The 21,843-nt window shown below is 37.0% G+C and overlaps 4 protein-coding genes across 7 annotated transcripts in view; 3 read left to right on the top strand and 1 right to left on the bottom strand.

The window, feature by feature from the left end:
- Window positions 1-664, top strand: part of LOC122574336 (neuropeptide CCHamide-2 receptor-like) — a 33,161-nt gene extending 32,497 nt beyond the window's left edge. Inside the window, exon 9 of the transcript XR_006319006.1 lies at window positions 541-664. The gene's annotated coding sequence lies outside the window, so the exon portion shown is untranslated. The remainder of the gene's footprint in view (window positions 1-540) is intronic.
- Window positions 658-5,295, top strand: LOC122574338. Its single transcript, XM_043741835.1, has 4 exons — window positions 658-2,023; window positions 2,096-2,149; window positions 2,266-2,371; window positions 3,053-5,295. The coding sequence occupies exons 1-4, from the start codon at window positions 2,006-2,008 to the stop codon at window positions 3,502-3,504; spliced, it is 630 nt and encodes a 209-aa protein (XP_043597770.1). The 5' UTR covers window positions 658-2,005; the 3' UTR covers window positions 3,505-5,295.
- LOC122574335 (6-phosphofructo-2-kinase/fructose-2,6-bisphosphatase-like) lies at window positions 4,116-17,559 on the bottom strand. 2 transcript variants are annotated; one of them, XM_043741826.1, is made up of 6 exons: window positions 16,368-17,559; window positions 11,286-11,447; window positions 10,041-10,210; window positions 8,063-8,446; window positions 7,308-7,577; window positions 4,116-6,151 (listed from the first exon to the last, which is right to left on the bottom strand). In XM_043741826.1, exons 1-6 carry the CDS (start codon window positions 16,585-16,587, stop codon window positions 5,723-5,725), a joined length of 1,635 nt encoding a protein of 544 aa, XP_043597761.1. In that variant the 5' UTR covers window positions 16,588-17,559; the 3' UTR covers window positions 4,116-5,722. The 2 variants fall into 2 exon arrangements, with proteins under 2 accessions (XP_043597761.1, XP_043597762.1); XM_043741827.1 differs by lacking the exon at window positions 16,368-17,559 and adding an exon at window positions 12,149-12,307.
- A 185-nt stretch (window positions 17,560-17,744) lies between these two features.
- On the top strand, window positions 17,745-20,661 carry LOC122574339 (immediate early response 3-interacting protein 1). 3 transcript variants are annotated; one of them, XM_043741839.1, is made up of 4 exons: window positions 17,745-17,946; window positions 19,928-20,103; window positions 20,306-20,407; window positions 20,482-20,661. In XM_043741839.1, exons 2-4 carry the CDS (start codon window positions 20,013-20,015, stop codon window positions 20,535-20,537), a joined length of 249 nt encoding a protein of 82 aa, XP_043597774.1. In that variant the 5' UTR covers window positions 17,745-17,946; window positions 19,928-20,012; the 3' UTR covers window positions 20,538-20,661. The 3 variants fall into 3 exon arrangements, with proteins under 3 accessions (XP_043597774.1, XP_043597772.1, XP_043597773.1); XM_043741837.1 differs by having other exon boundaries at window positions 19,875-20,103; XM_043741838.1 differs by lacking the exon at window positions 17,745-17,946 and adding an exon at window positions 19,433-19,563 and having other exon boundaries at window positions 19,875-20,103.
- Window positions 20,662-21,843: the final 1,182 nt, after the last annotated feature.

The following is a 21,843-nucleotide window of genomic DNA, read 5'->3' as shown; positions in this document are numbered from 1 at the left end:
TAATATATGCACCTATATATATACACGCAAATATATGCACCATATGTTTCTTTCCATGATTTTTTGTCATCTGTAACTTCACGAATATTGTCCTCAAAAACTATTCGTCTTTTTTGGTAAGGTTAGCGTAAATAGTTCTTACAAGATTCTTGGGTATCTAATTTTTTGCGTGTCACTTTCTCATAAGTTTCGTAAAGATCACAATGAATAAATGACCAGACCATTGTATATCCTATATCCAGTAAGTGAAAGATATAGAGCTCGTCTCGCTGGGAAAAGGAAATTGTTTTATTAACGAGTTTTCTATGTTTCTCTTCGATTCTCTTTAGTAGCCAACTTGGAACAGTATTTGTTCATTATTCGATAGAAGTTCATAATAACAGAACTACAAAACTTTCTGAACAACCTACTAGTAACTGGGTATAACTAAATCATGTTAACATATAGAATATTGACAGTGTCCGTGAATTTGAAAAATTTATTACAGGCGAAAAGTAGCGTCTGACTTTTATTGTTAAAGTTATGATTTTTCCCGGTCAGAGACAGCCACTTTAACAGACTGTGCGGTGTACTGTCCTCCACTACGACGTCGTTTCGGGCCGGGATCACACTAACGTTGCAGCGACGTCCGGTGTAGAAGTACATTGTTGTATGTTGGAGCGACTCACATTCTCAGTCTGTGCGCTTCAATATACGACAATATATTTCTGCAACGGACGTCGTTGCAACTCTCGTGTAGCCCTGACCTTACGAAGAAAATGAACGTGCCAGTCGTTTCGAGAGCTCGTGTTTTACTCGGAACAGGCGAAGGCTGGTTAGAGGCAAAAATGGGAAGAACTGGAGAAAAATTTTTACGCAACGTGCAAAATGGAAATGAAATGATGCTGTGATCGATAATGATGCGTAATCCTGAAAAAAAGCACGGTAAGCCACGTGTTGGAACTTTATGTGGAAAATTATCGAGAAAGGTATTTTTCTAAGAAATTTCAAATATCTCCTTTCCGCGTTGACAGCAAGTAAGATACGAATACCAGACATGCACTAGCAGCAAAAAGTGTGCAATCAATATGTGTTTCATAAAACTGAAGAATTTTCCAAATAACTCAGCTTAGAATTTCATTAGCTTATATCAAGTACCCTAATACTTATGAACAGATGTATACGTAATACGAAAGACTTAAAAATTTGGTGCAGATGCAAACGACCAATTACCATGACATTAACAAACAAAAACCCTGTCCAGTTAACACAGCACTTCCACGTCCTTTCAACCTTACATCCACCAATAAACCATTCTTTATTCCATTGTACAGTTTTGTTTCCATTTTGCGTAAGAATCGATAGTAACCAGTGGGGCAAGATTTATCAAAGTCTTATCCCCGCAATCTTCGGTGAAACGGGTAACAAACACCAGTTCTATGGCCGCTGTTCCGGGATGTCCGTAACGTATTTGCTGTAAGTTTCGAGTAAGGGGCGCGTGCCAACCGTTTTTATCGGGCACAGGGCACGCGTCGAACAAACAGGGGTTCCCGATACAATGGTTCGCATCTGCAGGGGTGGCCTAGTGCAAGGGGCACGTTTCTAGGGGTTTTGAAAGGGGAGCGGAGAGAGGGTGAAGCCATGGCAAACCGTCACCCTCGCAGCAGTCTCTACTGCAACAAGGGACTGCTACGATTTGAACGTGGTTAGTCGATGCCCATCGACGCCAGTCAACGGTCTTCCTACACTCCTAACTACCGTACTCAGGAACGAGGAAAGAATCGTCTTTTGGGGGAAGGAGAAGAATCTGGATGGACAAAAGAACCATTAGCTCGAGGGGGAAACATCTCTGATCCAGGGAGGAAGAGAAAAGCAGCAGAAGCTTAAGACCGAGAGCAGGAATTTATTTTTGACTACCGTTAATTCCGTGCCACAAGGAAAGTGTTATCGCGTGAAGTCGTTCGTGAAAGGTCGTTAGTGGATCGATGGTGAAGTTGTTTCGTGGTTTCGTTGTGTCTCAGTAAGAATGAAAAGATATTCGTCGGTAAGTGGTTCGGGAAAAAGGCTTTTTGTGTACACATTTGGTTTTTAATTGTGTTCTATTTGTACGATACAGGCTCCGTGTTTGGCAGATGGAAACAACGATACCAAGAAGGCCAAACCGATGAAGGTAAATTCCATGAGTGCAGGCGCGAATGTCGATTATGAGTGAATTATCGATTCTCGAAATTGTAAGATATAAACTAAGTACTTCAGAGCGTGTATATTCATGTGGTGTTTATACAGGAGCCGAATGCCAGAGAGTATCTGCAGTTGGCGTTGGCCAGAATCTTGGAACTGCAACGAGAGATCAAAGAGGGAACGTACACAACGGACCATACCAGCGATCTCGGTAACATTAATTTATAAATTTATTATTCAACTTTTCCAGCATCTTGTCTGGTCTCTTTATGAGGTCTCTTTGCCATGATCATTAATTTCCTATGCCCCTCAGAAATTTGAAACCTCTCCGGGACCCAAGTATCTCGTATCTGTTCTTTGAAAACTGTCCTGATATCCTATTTAGTTTCCTTGCAAGCTAATTTATAACCTAAAGCATTGAATTTATAATTATTCAATCCATTTTTCTCTCGTGTATTGAAAAACATCGTAAAAAGAATTTTATTCTTTGGAAAAGTTTCCGATCAGATACATTTTATATCTGTTATAAAATTGTTATAAAAGAGATATCCAGAAGAATTTTAATATTAAGTACGAGCGAAAGAAAATAATACAACAAACAAATATCTTGTGATGTAGTTGTGATATTAGCAAGAAATTTTTTAAATATTGTTTCTGGAATGTAAAGAAGGCAGAATCGTTCAAAGTATAGAATCAAAATATAATGGACGTAGAAATCGATATTTTTACTGATTTTGATTTTTTCTTACTATCGTGGAAAATAGCAATTCTTTAAAATTGGTTTACAAACCGGAATTGATATGTAACAGTTTTCGTGCCTCATTCTGCCTTCTTACGTTTTCACAGTTAATTGAACCAGACACAAAGTTAACACCTGGAATTTTTTCGCCAGGTGAGTCCAGCAGCGAGGAAGATCTGACAAATGAGGTTTTCCGCAAAGTGTTTGAGAATCTTCCCGGGACACCCGACTCCGTTGGAACAATCATGAACAGAGTAACTAACAGCAAATTAAATAAGCCTCAATTAGACGCAATTCACGGTAAAAGGATTCAACTGCTGGGTTATGACACCTGTCGTAGAGCTACAGTGGGATTCATGAAGAATGTTGTTCGCGAGACGAAATGGGATGTAAACTCGAAGTCATCTCAATCGAATTACTCTGGTTTTCGACTGGGGATTTATTCGAGAAACGAGCCGAGAGTGGCGCATTGTAGAACTGGTTTATGGAAAAGTACGTCGTCTCACGACCAGGAGATTCAAGACAGAATGCTGAGAAGCTTGGACTTGCATTTAGCGAGTAAACAAAGAGATTATACTGCCAAATTGATGAGGTCGGGCATTTAAAATGGATACTGACGGGATTTTATTGAATCTTGTCGTTTCTCATTGAAACGATAGTGAAACTTTTTGAAATATTTATTATTTTATTATTTTTGCTGATTTTTAAGATCTTTAAAGTTAAAACTTTGTCTAAGCTTCCATCAGGGTCTTGAATAGTAAACTGCGAATATTTATACAAATTCATATTTTTATGGATACTGTTGAAGAAATGCAACCTAAGTAGAAACTTGCTTTACTAAATATTCTAACGACTGCTCTATTTTGCATACTCTATATATTTTTGCATATTGCGTACGTTCATAGGCTTCTGATAAATGTATGTTCGCAGTTTACTTGATAACCACTTTTTATCTAGTCAAATTTATTCAAAGCTGTACCTGTTTCTATTGAATCACTCTAGTCATACACACTAGTCATCGAATGTTAATTGCGGAAGTTATGTTAGGGAAATCAAGATGTCAATTATTTTCATATATTAACTATATGTACCCGTAAGCGTAATTTGCATTATAAATTAACTGGTATTTAATTATGTTAAAATTGATTATCGGATAGATGATAATTTACGATGAATCATACGAAGATCGATCGAGGAATATAGAGGTACCACGATATTTTGTAAAAAACGTTTATTCGTAATATACAATTAAAAAACAAACAAACAAAGGAGTTTAAAAGGTATTAATACGACTTAACATTTATAACGCTCTATAATTTTTTATTTCGACACCCGCATATCAAAAGAGAAAAGAAAGAACGCCAGAATGTTCAGCAATGAATGGACTAGATAACTTGTGCCATTTGTTACGCGCGAATCAAAGACAAATAATCGCTTGTTTGACTTGCTCAAAATTAATTTGCTCTGTGTCGTACTTAATTCATCTCAGAATAAGTTAATTTCGTAAGGCTTATTTATTTTTTATTCTATTCACACTTTGCGAATCCTCGAGCTTGTCTTGGATAAATAGATTGCTCGAAGATTTCCACGTGATGCCTAATAAAATATTATGCACATTTATGCGGTCTACGAGATAGAATATAACCCTAAGTGAAACGTAACAATGTATCGACGGAAGAAGGCGCCATTTGATATTGATTCTTTCCTTTCTTAATCGTCTCTGTTGATTATTTCTCGCGCTTTCCTTCGTACAGAAAAATACTTTGCTCGAATGCTACTTTGACATTTCTTAAATGAGAGCGTAGCACAGTATACCGCTGATTCTGTGCGTAAAAATATACATCTATCGTTCGAACACTCATACACACTCGAAAAATACAATATTCGTTATTTCCTTGTTAACAATGATATCAGGTCCGTTTTATAGTCAAACTTTATATAACACTACGGTACAGTATCTTTCAATTGTACTTTACAGTAATAAAAATCCTAATATCGTCCAAATCTCAAGGCTTACAATCGTTGTGCTAGGAACTAAGCAAACGGAAATACATAAATCTAAAATTCTATCACCTATAAATAGTAAAATACTAAAAAGACTGTCTTTCGTGTGTTCGTTGTATATATTATATCAATATTTTGAAATAGAATTTAATACGAGAGACATGTTTTACATTCCTACAATTTAAAAGATTGCCTGTCTTTCTGCATTTTACAATGTACAATTAAGATATTTGTTGCGATAGTCGTCTGCGACATATTAGAGCTAATATAACATTTTATTTGTATGTGATTATTAAAATTAAACTGCTTAAACATAACGTATAGAGGGCTCCAGCAGCAGGATACTAAATTATTGCCAATGGGAACAGAATCAACGAGGAAAAACACGACAATCGGAGTACATCCCTCGAAGATAACGGAACTCGACGATAAACAAGTCAAAGTTTCTCAGGATTTATGAGAAAACGAAAATTTCAGAAATAAATTTCCAGCCTCGATAACAATTATTCGATCCTACATGTCGTTTCTTTCACGCGATCTATCCAATCTATTTATCGAAAAATATATTCTGAATTGACTCCAATATCATCATCTTCCGTCTCATCGAATCTGTAATTCTTAAAGATATCTTAAAGCGATCTACTTATATATACTAAAAATATATTCAATCCATCACTTGCATGATATTTCAAATCTTCATCCCCTGCCTGAATTCAAAAGTAAAAATATTCCAAGAAGACATCACTGCTGAAAGCTCCAGGGGTTACAAACAAACAGACATCGAATTTTCGACATGATCGTGGATCTCCGAGCGGTTTCTCAGTGTTGTTGCACGAGAGTAGGTCCGCTACCAAGATTTCGCCAAGGATCCGGTATGTCGAAATGTGCTGGTACTGTGAGCAGAGCATCGTCCGCAGTTCTGTCCGCGCTGCAATTCTGCGGCTTCACGCGAGTCGTGTTCACGCATTCGATGGGTAACTTGAAGAAGTCCACCTTGTAATTGTAACCCTGGCTGCTGACTCGGATGATCGTATGCAGTGGCACCTCAGCGTAAGGCACCTCTTCCGGTTTTTTATCTGTGAAGAAGCCAATGATGCAGCGCAGAATAGCTTGATGAGATACGACCAAGATGTTATTGGATCTCTGTAATTCAGCAATAACCGGTTCCACGCGGTGCATCGCGTCGATGTAGCTTTCTCCCCATGGATAACGATAGCGCAGCTTATCTTGATCGCGCCATGCAAATTCCTACGCAGAAGAAACATTGGTTTAGAAATGTAGAAGGTATATACGCTATCTATGTACTATATACTTTTTTTGTAAGTCATGGAATAATTCGTACATCGAGATCCCTAAATCATTAAAACCTAGCTTACGCAAAGTCAGGGAACAGTGGCTAATTTTAAACATATGCTTTAATAAGGTAGACCTGCGATATAATAATATTCAAATCATGGTATGATTTAAGTTTCCTTATAATACACGGTCAATAAGTATACGTCAACTTTGTATTGTAATTATAATATTCATTTACGCGTGTTCTAAAACTTCGCCCAAATTAATCACACTGATTGAATTCAATCTGGCAACGTGAAACAGTTTGATCATCGTGAATATGCTATTTACTTGACTGGGAGTATTTCTTTGAAATTCAACTCTTATTCTCATTAGTCAAGCAAATATGTCGTGGACGTAAGTGGATAAATTTGCATACAACTGAGTTTTATTCAGTTGCAGAGTGTTAACGCAGACGTTGAGTCACTCGATACTTTTCCCCAGTGGCCAAGTATTCAATGCCTGAGTCATCTGCAAAGATTTAGTTATTATTCACTTTCCAAAATACGATTGAAAGCTGTTCGCTTAGAGAAGTAAATTGACAAACCTATTAGATAACAAATATTCAATATCTAGGACCACAAACTTATCGAAATACAAATTACAACTTCAGTAACTAATCGACCACTGGGGAAACTTTTATCAAATATCAATCTTAAACGTGTCAATCATATAACAATGTTTCTAACGTAATACTGATATGGTTAGATTAATTCAAAAAGCTTATACTCTGTACTTTATAACTTACAATGATAACTGTTACAGCTATCTACCACTTACTACACAAATAAATTAAAGCTCTTAGAGCTAGGCACTGATAAATTCAATTGATTGAAGGCTCGTTTAAATACGGCCAGAAGTCTAGGTAAGTAACAAGTAAAGCCGAATTTACACGTTTTTCGATGAATCATCCGTAGTAATCCTTCAAAGTATAAATTATCTTCACTCGCTTTTTCACTAATCTACTGGCCGCGTCTGAATAAGCCTTTGGTCAACAGCACTTGAAGCGGAATTCAATGCAAGCAGTGACGAAATTTCGAGGAGGAAGATGCGTTTAATCTGAAATTACCTGCGGATAATGCTCCTGCATCTCTTCATAAGACAGACCCTCACAGATACCGGCGTGGAGTTCGTTGAGTGCTGCCACGTGTTCTTGGGGCGCTTCCACGCCACGAGCAGTCGCGATAGTCCTTCGAAGGCGACTAGTTAGCACGCGCAGGTCAGGAATACGCATAGCGTTGAACTTGGTGGCCAACGCTTGTGCATATCTCTCGCCACGTGCGCTTAAAACTGCATCACCACCAACCTTACCCAATACATTGTACTCGCTTTCGCCGTGCTGTAATCAAGAGAGAGAGGGAGAGTTTTAGTTTGACCAAATCGTAGAATATTCTGGTTACGTTCAAGAAGAGAGGCGTAGCAATGATAAGATTACAGTCAGATGAAAAGAAATTACTTTTGGAACCAAGCCCTGATAAGATAGCAAGATTTTAAAAATACAATATGTATGTTTTTACGTATACGTATACGTATGTCTTTAAAACACGTTGTATGTAAACAATTGAGGGCTCGTCATGCTAAATGAAGTGCTCAGTTATGTACGTTAATCTTTTTAATAATTGCAAGCGCCACGACCTGGCTCAATTGTCCTTGACTCAGCTCGTAATCTAAGAACAAACACGTTTCTTCATTATCGTTATCATTATCACTTGTCGAAAAATTCTTTTAATTAAGACTAAAGACGCTAAGACTGGGCTTCTAGGATTAGAACATCTGAGAGCAGGATTAAACAATGACAAATGTGAAATTTGATGGATTACCAACCCGAGAGAAATAAAGAGTATGCGGCTCAACAGTGATGCTTCCAAGATATCCAAGGACATTTGTCTCCACGTGGCCTGACACGTTGCAGGACTCGATGTCCATGCTGCCGGTGTCGATGCGGATTCGTGGATACGTCTTCTCATCCATTGGCTCGTAAGATCGAATGTAATGAGCTATCTTCAATCGTAGATCTTCTTCGGCTGTTATTGAATCCATGCCAACGTAGTCAGCGCTGTACCGCAATATCTCCTTGTAATTTCGCTCCAGTACAACCGGATCATCGCAGACGCACTCGATGAAGAGGACGCGATAACCGAGCTGCCCGGAAAAATAGTCGAAGACCTCGGCGCGCTGCGCTCGCATCACCAGCGTGGCGTCCAGGATCTTCAAACAGGAAAACTCTTAAATGCAACTAACTGTGACGACTCGCAAACTCAAATTTCAGTATATTTCTTCCTACGCGTTTTATTTAAATAGACATTAGCCTATATCGATTTTCGGTTTATCTTTCTTTGTATTGTATATTTGGAGAGATTGCTGCAACAAGGAGGTAGCTTTCCAATAATTTGTGTAAACCAGCAGAATGCAAGTTAAAATTAACCAAAACTATATCATATTTTGACACGTGCTATAAATTCATGATCTAAACTAATATTTGTATTATTTAAACACATTTGAATATGAAACCTATACCTATGTTTTTCTCTTCCAATAAATGCAATTTAAATACTGAAAGTGTCTTCATGTTGCTGCAGGCCCTTCGTCAAAATTAATCACCGCTTTATTCAATTAAGAACACTGCCGGCCATAAATATTAGGGCACATATTGATATTTAATACGAATGGAGTGCCTTTCCTTTCTAGTTATTTCGTTATAAACCTGTTATTTCATTCGCGTCATATGTACCTTATAATGTAAGATATACCAGATAAAGAAAAGTGTCAAAGTGTTCCAATCGATGCTTATAACGTGTAGATGTCCTAATAATTATGGCGAGTAATTTATATATGAATTTACATATTGGTTTCTCTTATTGTTAACTTATATATCAAGACCACACAGGAAGAATACGATAAATCAGAATAAATAGGAATATTTCAATATGATATAATTTGGAAAGAAAAATGCACCGTTAATTCCAGAATTAAATAATTAGTTTCCTATAATATCCGAGATGCGTTTCCACATAGAATTTAAAATTTACTGAAGACGTTTCACCGTTGTAGTCTTCATATAGAAAGCGTGTCATATTTGCTCAATTCTCAACTATTTCTAAAGCGTATAATATCGAGAAAATAACGAGCCGATCTTAAGCTACTTTCAACACTATGAACTATTGCGATTTCTATCATGGAACGTTGGTACATGTTGTTAAAAATATTAAACCAGATAAAACTCGTACGACGAGATTCGGTTCGGTCGGAGAAAGGTAGACCGGCTTGACTAGCCTCGGTTTAATCGCGTCGTCCACCGTTAGCGCGATCTATGTATAAATACGACCCTTGACCGTTCTAATATTCTAATCTATTCTTGCAGCCTCAGTTACATAATAACAAAAAAAAAAAAAAAAACACGTGTTTCTTCTTCCGGTCGGATTCTTCAAATGCGCAACGATTAAAATTCTTTCTTAACTCTGTTCTATTATTTTCGATCAAATGCAATCGCGCGTGCTTCCATTCGTTTCGACATTGGATCTTTCTCAACTTTTTTCGATTACTTTCAATCAAGTACAACCGAGCGTATTCTCGTTCTCGTGTTGATACCGAATCTTTCTCAACTATTTTCAATTATTTTCAATCAAATACAATCGCGTGTGTTGTTGTTCTCGATTCGATACTGAAATCTCTTGGACTTTTGCGATTATTTTCGATCGAATGCAACGGCACGCGTTCTCGTTTCGATACTGAATTTATCTCCAGATTCTATTCAATTTCACATCTTTACTAGACGTTTGTCACGCGTCTAATTGATGCTTACAGCTACGGAATTCCCGCCTGCGAGCCATGTAGCGCACTCGTGCATCGCGTCTCGTTGGGCCAGAGCTCTCAACGCTGCGTTCGTCGTATGATCTGGAAGGAACAGCTCGTGCGATACGGCCTCTCCATATGGTTCCAGTCTTTTCCTGCGGTAGTCACTAACCCTCATCACTAAAGCAATAATTAAATGTGATTCATTAGTTGTTGGGTCTAGGAGAGCTTAGATAATTGGATATTTTTTGATTTAGCTTTGTATCGTTAAATGGAAACAATATAATAGTACGGCGTAAAATTGAAATTACACTAGTTTTCCTGTGATTCCTGTCTTTCATCGATTCAATTCGCGAAGCGTTCAGTCATTATCTAACACGTTAAATGCCATGGGGGTCACCGGTGACCGGCACTCAACTTGGCCGTGGTGTCGCGGGGGTCACCGGTGACCGACACTCAACTTAACCGTGATGTCGTGGGGGTCACCGGTGACCGGCACTCAACATGGCCGCGGTGTCGTGGGGGTCACCGGTGACCGGCGCACCAAGATTAGCAGAAATACATAATTTGAATAATTATTTTTTGTTGACGATTAATTATAACTTTTCATCAATAGTCGTAAATTTTTTATTATTACCATCGTTACTACAATGGTGTGACGAAATCAGTGCAGTATAAAACATACAAAAATAGTTTTATTTATACATGAAATATAGATAGGTCTCGGGACGTAATAACATAGAACAATAACTTAGCATTTCACAAAGAAACAATATGAGATGATGTTTTTTTTCGACCATGTTATATAGTTTTCATCTGTTATACGTATATTCGTATGTAGAGAATATATCCATCTGTAGTATTTCATAGGGTTGTAAAAACTAGGAAGTGCACAGTGTGAGATATTACAAAATAGAAATTAGAATTTGTTTAAAGCGCCGTAAATGTTGATTTACGTAACAAGTCTATCGAGCGTATATAATAAATCCTCTTAACGACCGTGTTGAAAACAAAAATGGGAAAAAAGAAAAACTAACGAATTAATGATCAGACACGTAACTTGTACACATAATACAACCGCGAAATAGGATGTTAAAAATGAAAAAAAAAGGAAAGAAAAAAGAAACACAGATAATTGATGGTCGAGTGGAAATAATATTACGAAACCGCTTATTTAGGATGACTAATATGATTTAATGAACGGGTTTTGTCTTCAAGCGTAGCAATCAACAATAAACAATACAGAATTCCCAACCTTTAGTGGAATCACCGTTCCAGTTGAGCCTGCGCGAAAGGCATTGTGCCACTTGGCTTTTTCCACGACCTGGTAAACCGCACATCGCGATTACAACCCCTGAAAACTTTCGGGGAGACTTCATTATCCCCGCCGTCCTTACTGCGATTTTATCCTTGGGTTCTGAAAGCAAGAGAATCTATGATACTCGTGTAATTAATTACATTTTCATTTGCTCGATGTGTAGACGCATGGCCATTGATAAACCTCAAGGAGACAAAGGATTGTGCAACAAAGACGCGAGTATAAATGTAGCGATCGTGAACAAATTTAACAACGCCAATACGCGATTACGATAGATGTCAAATATTTTCTAAGGCATTTCATTGTAGCATCCGGTTTATTTTTATATGTATAATAATATAATAATAACGACCAATTTTAGAAGATGCACCCAAACGACTATGATAGATTTGACTCGGTGCCAAGCTAGTTTGTTAAGCCAGCCAACAGTCGAATGATCGTTAACAATGTGAACGTCTGTGGCGTAATTCGATAGAAAATCGAACAATGTGATTGTATAGTAGTAAGAATGAAATTAGCGAGAAAATTGTCGTTTCCCTCTGACGCATCTTCGATTCACAAAAGAACTCTTTCTCGCGCACTATGAACAACATATTTTAAATTTTCATTTTGTTTCCGTCGAATGAAATATTTAGGTTTCTACGAAACAATGAACGTAAAAGTGAAAATAAAAGATTCGATATACGCGTGCATTATATTGCGTGCATTATTTGCATGAGCGTTCTACTTTTTCTACGTTTTACTTTAAGATTTAGATTAAAATCTTTTTCACTATTGATCGATGAAAGAATAATCCTTACCGATTACACACATGTTCTTTACAATGTACCGTTAACAACACTGTTCGACCTGTTAACAACTAATGACGAATCGATAATAACAAATGCGTTTCAATGGAAACAACCGGCTAGACAAACTCGCGAGGTTCAGAGTGCGAATTTCAACTGAGTACTGATGCTCTCCTGTTGGGTTCCACGTTAAAAACAGAGCGTTGGTGAACTTTATATTTAGAATTCTCTCCTCATACACAAGAGCTTTTGGCTGCACTTTTGCGACTGCCGCTTCTTTCGTGGTATTAATCTCAACAACAAACTTCGTTTTTTGTTTGGTCGAAATTCTTAATCATTCTATTCTCATTTTTGGAATACGGATATTCATGCGAAATATTTGTGAGAATTATTTGTTTCACTCGCTAAATGTAGCAATTTTATAGTTCATATATTTATCTATATTTATATTAATTGGAAAGTTCGTAGTGAAGTTCAAAGAAAATGTATTTTCATATATTTTACATTCTATCGAATGTAAAATACAATATCGTTTCATATAAATTAAATTTATGAAACCCCTATAAAAATTATAAATTAACCCCTTCCAATTTTATCGCAATCGATTACGGAGCACATCAATTCTCAGAAATGTTGCGAACTTTTCAGACACCTTAATATTTTTTATATATATTTTATTTTTCTATATTTCTCAGAACCGTATAAATATCCGCGATCTACGTATTTGATTTCTATATTTTCCAAAACTCTATATGTCATGTGATAATTTATGTAATATATCGTGTAATCGTTCGTAATCGATATGTAATCGTACGCAATGTATTGCAGTGTATAGAATGAAAGTTCAAAGCAGGATTAAAGTTCAAGTACGAAAATACGTACGACGACCTGTCTGTAACGTTATAATTAACTCGTTGTTTGCGATATAAAAACAAATTCAAATGGGGTAAGAATTATCGAATTATCTGGGTTCACGAAATTCGACATGGCGATAGAAATATGCGTTATCGCGTGTTGTTTCAAATCGGCATGTCCTTGTGCGTAATAATCGAAGCTCGAAAAGCGATAAAGGTCATTACATTTGGACTAATTTAACGAATCTCGAAGTAGATTTTTTACCATAAGCAGAAGCACGTACGCCACGAAACGATTTCGTCATCCGCGATATCTGTTTTCATTTTTATTTGCGTGTCTGTTTTTCTCGACTTAACGTGTGTCAACAAAATAATTACGAATTACTCCCCTTGATCCGTGGATAAAAGAGCTTCGATGCACGTTTATAGATTATACAAATGATTCGCACGTTTCGCTTTGAAAAATAAAACGTATTGAAAACGGAAGTTTTTCAACTCAAACAATCGGATGATATACCGATGTATGTATATTGTTTTATAATTCAAAGTGCAGCTTCGAGTGTCGTCTTTATCAAGCTGTTTCACGCGATACACGGCCAATACCGATCATTCGTGTATACCGAACGATGTACTATCACCTGTCGAGAATCCCTATGAAACCAGCTTTAACGGTTGATACGTTGACCTGAAACGTGTCGTCACTCGATTCATTATTCAAGCGTTGCATTGTAACAACGCACGTGCTCTCGCCACGCTACGGCTACCAGCGTATGCGTGAATACTAAATCGTTCCATGGTATACCGTGTCGATAATATTTATTTATCTACGAACAAATGGCAATGAAATTTGTGTCGACAGAATACAGTATGTAATTATGAGAATAAATTTCTCGTCTCGTCGTTACGTCTTCGCGAAGATTCATCACGGCCATTTCCATACGCTTTCATGCGCAGGATAAGAACAAGGTCAGTGGCAGAAAATCGATAATCGGTCTTGTGGAGAAAACCACTTTCGTTGCATCGGAACAGCGCTGCAACGTCAGCTACAGTGGTAGCGTCGCATTTCACCAAATTTCCCTCCAGTATTTCGTTCAAAAAAAAAAAAAAAAAAAAAAAGTAAAAGGAAAAAGAAAAATTGAACTGACAGCTACTTGAACTAGATAAAACAAGGTAATTTCTGGAACTCATCGTACTCGAAAACTCTTGTCAGAATTTTACGATAGAGAGGAAATTCGAAAGCACTTGAGTTTGATAAGATGAGATACTCGTGGGACCTGGTACGATCGTTTAGTTACTGAGATATAGAAAAAAGAAACGGAACCGTTGATAAGAAACTACCGTGCTTCGTGATAAGGAGCATTTGCGTCAACTGAGTGTAAAACGTATTACGATATAAGATACAATTCTCTCACAGCTGACAACAGCTACTATTTTGCCTCTGTATATATATATAAGCTGTGCGTATCTACAAGGACAATACAAATAATTGGCGTGTGCTGATGATAATGCACGTGTAACGACTACATGAACGGCTGGTCACGAAAGTAGCAGTTCAAAGAAACGCAAGGGACACACCCTCGATCGTGAAGTTTTTAGTCTTATTGGCGTACAACTTGTACGATGTGCAATGTGCACATTCCCGTTTCACAAGCTAAGATAATATCCCTCATGGGGTATCCTTGAAGAAATTTTACCTTTCGTTTCTCTCGTTTTTCCTCTCCCTCTCTTTTTTCCCTCTTCCTTTGTCTCATTAAATTCTTTCGCGGTTTATCGCGAGGTAAACATTGAAACGTGTAACGAATTCTTACCAGCAATCTCCACGTTGTCAAAAGACATCGTTGTCTCAAATGATTTTATGTTTAAGTTCAATTAAATAACGCGAAATTAATAGCGCGTCTTCGAATATATCAATGAAGTTTTTATGTGATACGATACCGATTGCCGATTTGAAAATATCAGACACGTGTTAATATTCAAAGATCGAAGATACCTGAAGGTTCAATTATCTCATAAAAAATTTATGTTACTACGAATAGCAATAAGATAAATTTGTCATAGGATATTTCGTTCGATGTCCTTCGGTGACTGGTACTGAATAATCTCCATTCATTTGCGAATAACAGCTTTTGTGCTCGAGGCCACGTTTAGAAGAAACATGGAACCACGCAATTCCTTCTGCAGTGTTGATTAACCCCTTATCTTCTAATATTCAGACACACTTGTGAATATAGAGACTTTAATTGTAAATGAAAGGAATGTAAAAGGAATCCAATGCGAAGTTCCCATAATTGAATCTTTTAATCGCGAGTAGCTAATTATGTATAGTTGTAAAAAAAAGTAGCAACGCAAGAGGTTAAGAAAGGATTTTCCCCTGCGACGAGATTACAATAACCGTAGGGATCATGATAATTCATGTCATTACTATAATTTTCTCGTTTACGTCTTTGACTCCTGCTGACCTTCGTGATCTTTTCTGCTTTTACGTACTGTGTGACTGTACCCGACATGTTTTTCATTGACACGCAATTTATCGTCGTTAAAAGAATACCGGGGACAACCTTAGACGACAGAAACGCCTCTTTGAAAGGCGCACGTTAATTGGTTCGACTGATAAAAAAATATTTTTTATCAATGCATACTAACTTTTTAGGCGATAGACCTCCGTTATTAGACGACGCAAACTTACCTCTCGCGATAAATTTATCTCTCAGATAGCGAGACAAGTGCAAATCTATGTACAGATTCTCCGTTTTTATACTGTGAATCTTTCTTTGTTTATTGTTTTCATTTTCCATGCGAGTTCAATGGAAACAATAAGTTTATCAGTTTTAAGTTATTTGTTAAATATTGAATTTTCATTCGTCGCATGCGTTTCGAACGTACGACACGGATATCTATTTAAATCGCGTTTTATTTATAGTCACCACTCCGATTACAAGTGGAGATCACAGAATCGTGAAACCGTGGCCTGGTTTCGTGAGAATTTCGGTGCAATAGCTAAATATCTGCCTGACACGAATCGAGAAATTCAAAGAAAACGCGTTTCAATGAGAAAAACAAACGATGAAAAAAGCAATTATTTCATTCGGTATTCCCGCAGGTGGCAATTTTTAATTTCGTTTGCATATTGCATTTCCGTGCAACTTTTTATGATGACTGTTGCATTGCATAACGCACAGTAATCCGATACTTTCGTTTTCGATTGATAAGAAATAAATAACGTTCCCCATCAAATGTTTCGCAACCTGATTACCGATTGAATTGCTATCCAATAACATCGTTACCTATCGAATATATCGAACATGGTGTGATTGTACGAGTAAATAATATCAATTAGATGGAACTCATATTACTAGTGTTCCATTTAATCGTTTTACCTTGGCGCTGTTCCTCAACGCTTGGTGCCATCGTATTAGCGCACGATGAAGTCTCCTTTTGTATAGTCGACGTATTGGCTGCGTTCACCGCTTGTGTTATGATCGGTTTGTTGGTATCTTCTTGGAAAAAGCCGGCTTGCAGTGCAAGTTTCCTCACAGTCAGACAGTAACCCAGAATCGGTGCCGCCAACAGGTCGAGACAGGCGGCAACCCAGGGCATAACACGACGATAAACTATTCAAATTGGGGTCTTTGATTTCCCTTCAGGAAAACACAAGCCAACAGGTAGACCAGTCGAGAAATCGATAATTACAGGAAGAGAATGAAAGTGATCCTGGTAACGCTTTTGCTTGAAATATCCAGCAAACAAGAGCCCTCTATTTGTATAAAATACTCGGAAACAGTGGTCTATCGCTAGTCTCCTTTTTACCCGTTTTGCTGCTCAATCTTCGGCTAGAGTTCTTCCGAAAAATGATCACTGCTTGTGTGCCGTATTATGGACAACAGGTCCTCCCTCATTCCAATTTGCTTGATCCTCACCTCTGGAGCCAGTTTGCGTGATTCTTTGCCTATGCTCGAAGAAAAGCCCAGTTCTCCGATTTTGTCCTCTTCTTTGGTTAAATCTTCTTTTACCCTCGATTTACTTGATTCGTCGACGATCGATCTATCTATCACGTTACGATGTACCTTTATAAATATTGTCGGTACAGACGTTGTCCGGCTCTGCGCACGCGCTGCCACAAGTATATGCTAGTAGTTTACATAGTCACGGTGCTGCCTCACCGTTTTCCAGCACACCGGTGTTCCCTTCTCGCCGCCACTTCAACTCTGCTTTAGTTATGTATATTTATATGTAAGGTATTCCTTACCCTTTTTGGTTCCTTTTCTCTGCCTTTACCGCCCACGACAATCGTGGTTTCAATCGAACAATCTGTGGAGTCGCCTTTGCAGAATCAGTTCTCGTACAACCGGTTTACCAGATTAATTTTATCCACCAAAGACCTTCGAATATAACTGTCGACTCTCTACTGTCTGATTCTAATCTCTGCGTTTGTTGATGTTTTGTTCACTGTATGTTGCGTGCAAGTCCGCCTAACGTTCTGTAACTGTGGATGCACGAAACTGTTTAAAAATCAAAGTGAAAACGAAGTAGAAATGTGTTGTTATAACAGTGAAAACAATTCTCTGTATACAGGTCGAGGAGGTACCAGCGACTGATGTTCCCTCATTTGCTGCAGCTTTTAGCAACATCGACCCGGACCTGGTAGGCGCCCTCTGTTGAAACTGGCCAATCAACGATTCGCTCACCCCACCACTAGTATACAGCAATCATGTTGGGAACACGTCGAATGTATTTACGTTTGAAGACAAAACGTTGATATTTACTGGACTACTGCAACCTTAGACAATGTGATTTTTTACATAGTATTTTACAAATCTGCGTAAAAATATCAATAGCGGTCATGGAGGAATCTGGTAGTATTTTTATTACATAACATCGTACAATGTCACAACTATAATTTCGACAGACGCGAGCTACGTTCCATCAAATGTGAATCGCCGTTATAGTGGTTTTTAGGTACGTTTATTTTGGTCAGCTAACTATAATCGCTTTACATAGACATTGTATTATAGAAACTAGTCTAATTTGGACTGTTAACGTGTTAATTCTTGAAACGATGACAACATAGAATTTCGTTCTTAAGAGTTCAATTGTACGCGTCTTCAGTTCACACGAACTGATACCAGAATCATTCTTTCGTCTCGTTCCATCATTGGACCCTATGCCTCATAAATTGTTACCGTAACATGTCACGTAATTCCTAATTGCACGGCTTAAGCATTTTACTCTTGCTTCCTGGGTAACAGTTTCGACGTCACCCAAGTATTATTTATTGCAGGCAACAGATTAGATAATATGCGATTCGAATTAAAAACAGGATTGCAATAACAAATGATAATTATTTACAATCTACTTGGATGAAAAGTTGCAAGCTTTGAGTATCATTTCTTTTGAAATTATGTGACGATTGAAATAACATTTGCTTTGATTGGTATCTAACGTTCACGAATCGACCTTCTCATTTTTCTTCGTCTGTTAACCGACCAAAGTCCACGTTTGTTTCTTCTATTTCTCCGATGATATTTAGCGAACACGAGCGGCCAGTCTCGTGTACTTCACATTCAGCCTCATTTAGTTCAGTCGGTGAATGGTAACGCGTTATTACCCTGTGAAATTGCAGTAGGTACATACTAATACGGCATAAATTATGGAAATAGTTCGCACACTGATGTGGATTTGAATCATAAGATCTCTTGGAATTGATTCTATAAATTTGATTATAATGTATGTTTATTGCTGCGTTTAGTTTATTGAAAAATACACATTTTTATGCGACAGAGGATCTGTAATCATACAATTTGCGTAATTACTGAGGAAATGAATCAGAGTACCTTGTGATTTATATAGGGAGCTAAAATTAAGGCAATCGTTATCGTTGTACATGAAAAATATTATTATCTGTTAGGGGATGATGAATGACTTGAATGAATTCGTGGAAGATCTAAATTAGTCGAGGAAACATTGGCTTTGGAACAATTTTCCTATATTGTCTTGTTGCCAAATAAGACATACATTGTACACGTTGGAAACATTTCCTGAAGTTAATGATAGTTTTGTCTCAAACTTTTTTTAATCCTAGCATAATGCAATATTTTCTACAGTTGCATAAACGTGACATTTGGAACACGTGATTCACGCATACTTTCCGCCGACGCGAGTTTAGTCTGTGTTGCAATTTTTTTGCAGTAATACAACACTTGTTCGAGGCTGTGAGTTAGCATAGCTTTTGCTGAATATTTATCGTCTGCAAACAAGAAAAATTTTTGCACACGTCAAATACGTTCGTGACTTTCATCACGATATGGAAGATTCCGACTTTTCTTTGCATACGCAAAACGATATCAGAATATTAAAATCCACGAATTTCCTTACACGTGATAAACGTGTGCCTCGAATGCCGCGTGATAAAATGATGATAGAGGTCATGAACGATCGAGGGTAGCACGAAATGAACTCTAAGTTCTATAACTAAATCGGCACACATGAATTGTTAACGTAACTCAATTGAGAAGAGAGCGTCGAATCGTCTAGAAACACTCGTACTCCTGTTCCAAAAGCGTTAGTGCCAAGAAGGTACGCTTTGTCGTTCAATTATTATAAATAGAATAATGCTCCTAACCATCCGTTGTATTATCGCGTTGTTAAGTTACTTGTAAAGTCTGCCGATTCTTTCGAGTATCGTTTTAAGACTCTTAGTTTCCATATCGTACTATTTCTGCAAGCATTTGTAAAACGTTATCGATGAAATCCAAGATTATCATATTTTTGGAATCTTGAACGATGTTTAAGTCTCGAGATTACTCTAAACGTATTTTGACACAGTAGAAATAAATTTTAATTCAAATTTCCCGCATAACGCCACTTTTTTAATTGCTACTTTCCAGCGGAACGCAGAAGATGGCAGGACGGTTTCTAATCGATACAAATTGATTGGTAGATGCGTATGAAGCTGTTTTACCTTTCCCTACGCTTGTGGCGCTGTGTGATATTCTCAATGTTATCATTCGTCATATCGGTATAATATGGCGTTTACACTTTGGACACTTTTTGAAGCGACTATGTTGTGTTTGAATGCGATCTGCATTTTGAACGAAGAAAGATTTCTTGCAAAAGGTACACAATATCGTCATATTTTTGTTTGTATTATTCTCTTATACTGAACTTTTACCCTGCATAGAAACGGAGAATTTGTAGGTTATGTTATCTATTGTATTTACATATATCGCGTTGTATGATAAATATATAAATCATATGTATATGTTTTTACTTATATATTGGAATATATTACTTAATTTTTGTTTAAACATTGTTACAGTTGGTTGGGCGTCGTGGCAAAATGTTCAAGGTTTCGGAGAACCTCCTACAGCAAAGTCACAAATTTTAAACCTTATTAGGTCGATACGAACGGTGGCACGAAGTAATTACAAACAAATTATTTTAATTCGTTTGATAATTAATTTAAATATAACACAAATATGTTGTTTGTTGCAGTTCCATTGATATTCCTAAATATCGTAACAATAATTGTGAAACTGGTGCTTGGGTGAAAGAAACGATTGATGGTGCAAATAAAAGGACAATGAACTGTGAAAAGTGATGTACATAAACGCAAAATTACATTCTTTTATTTTTACCTTTGTATCGAAGAGTAAAGTATTTTTTATTATATCATGTTTCAGCATAGTTTTGTACTACAAGTATTTTAAAAGATAGCAGTATTTATATACGTTGTTTCTATCTACATCACTCCTTATTTATTTTTATATTATTTTGTAAACTTCCAATTGTTTAATTATGTTGGATATGTTTTGCATATTTTTCTAATCACCGTAGTAAGGACAAAAAAATTCCTCATACGATAATACGGTAATACACCACAAACTTTCTATCATATCAAAATACATATATTTCCATATATACTTAAATATTCATCTAAGATATCATTCAATTTTTCGAACTTTTTAGAATATTTCTTTCCACGTTATCCGGCAGTTCCTATTCCATCTGCACTAAACATCTGCTTTTTCCTACACTAAACAACATCTACTTACTTCATTTTGCCAATGGCTACAAATAAGCTTGAAACCGTCGAATTTCATATTGCAACATCAACTCTATAAAAGGAAGTTTGTCATGCGACCTCAACATATAACTGTAAGTTGCAATTTAGTTACATTTCTTTTTATCGACGCCAACAATTGAAAATGTCATACTTCGTTAGGAGAATCGTTAAAGAATTGAATATTTTTTTACTTTTATTTTATTTCGAAATTCTATTTACTCAAGATATGTGCTCGGAACTTGTTTCATTTTCTTAATTAGTCATTTACATTTTATTCTTGAAAGTACGGAGAAATTTCATGGCGAAGAGATGCAACTATGGCGAACTTCCGCTACAGGACGTCTCTTTCCGTTAAGTGTCTTCAAATGTACTCTCTCACGAGTAATTTAAATCATAAATCAACAGACGAACGTACTGTAAATTATGTTCGACTTGGTGTGAGGTGTAAGTAGTTGGACAGAATGCTCATGCCTATTTGTCTTCGTGTCTTCATAGACGACGTGATGGCGTCCGCGGGAAGCCAATGATTTTCTCGTAACTTTCTCCCCTTCTTCGCTTTCTCGGGGTGGAAGTAACATACATACACATCTCCGTGCAGTCAATAAACAAGTGTCATGTCGACTTTGCATTCTGTCATTAGCTACAAACAACTCAATTTTTGTCACATTTCAGCTACGTGCAACAAATTTCCTAATTTTTTAACTTCTTATTGCCAACTTTAAAATCTTTCGTTTCTTATTTCTATCTTTAAAGGATCAATTTATTTTCCTCGAGTTATACCTTGAAATATA

This window comes from Bombus pyrosoma, linkage group LG13 (assembly GCF_014825855.1).
Source record: "Bombus pyrosoma isolate SC7728 linkage group LG13, ASM1482585v1, whole genome shotgun sequence".
Lineage (NCBI taxonomy): Eukaryota > Metazoa > Arthropoda > Insecta > Hymenoptera > Apidae > Bombus > Bombus pyrosoma.
Note: the sequence above shows the minus strand (reverse complement) of the source record. Positions and strands in the feature narration are given on the sequence as shown.

What these genes read in the sequence shown, in the direction of transcription:
- LOC122574335 (XM_043741826.1), bottom strand. Translation starts at nt 16,587, where the DNA reads ATGCCCTGGGTTGCCGCCTGTCTCGACCTGTTGGCGGCACCGATTCTG. An exon ending in GAACGGTGATTCCACTAAAG is followed by an intron (nt 10,211 to 11,285) that starts GTTGGGAATTCT and finishes TTATTGCTTTAG; the next exon opens with TGATGAGGGTTAGTGACTAC. An exon ending in CAGGCGGGAATTCCGTAGCT is followed by an intron (nt 8,447 to 10,040) that starts GTAAGCATCAAT and finishes TCCTGTTTGAAG; the next exon opens with ATCCTGGACGCCACGCTGGT.
- LOC122574339 (XM_043741839.1), top strand. Translation starts at nt 20,013, where the DNA reads ATGGCGTTTACACTTTGGACACTTTTTGAAGCGACTATGTTGTGTTTG. An exon ending in AGAAAGATTTCTTGCAAAAG is followed by an intron (nt 20,104 to 20,305) that starts GTACACAATATC and finishes ACATTGTTACAG; the next exon opens with TTGGTTGGGCGTCGTGGCAA. An exon ending in GATACGAACGGTGGCACGAA is followed by an intron (nt 20,408 to 20,481) that starts GTAATTACAAAC and finishes TGTTTGTTGCAG; the next exon opens with TTCCATTGATATTCCTAAAT.
- LOC122574338 (XM_043741835.1), top strand. An exon ending in AGAAGGCCAAACCGATGAAG is followed by an intron (nt 2,150 to 2,265) that starts GTAAATTCCATG and finishes GTGTTTATACAG; the next exon opens with GAGCCGAATGCCAGAGAGTA. An exon ending in GGACCATACCAGCGATCTCG is followed by an intron (nt 2,372 to 3,052) that starts GTAACATTAATT and finishes TTTTTTCGCCAG; the next exon opens with GTGAGTCCAGCAGCGAGGAA.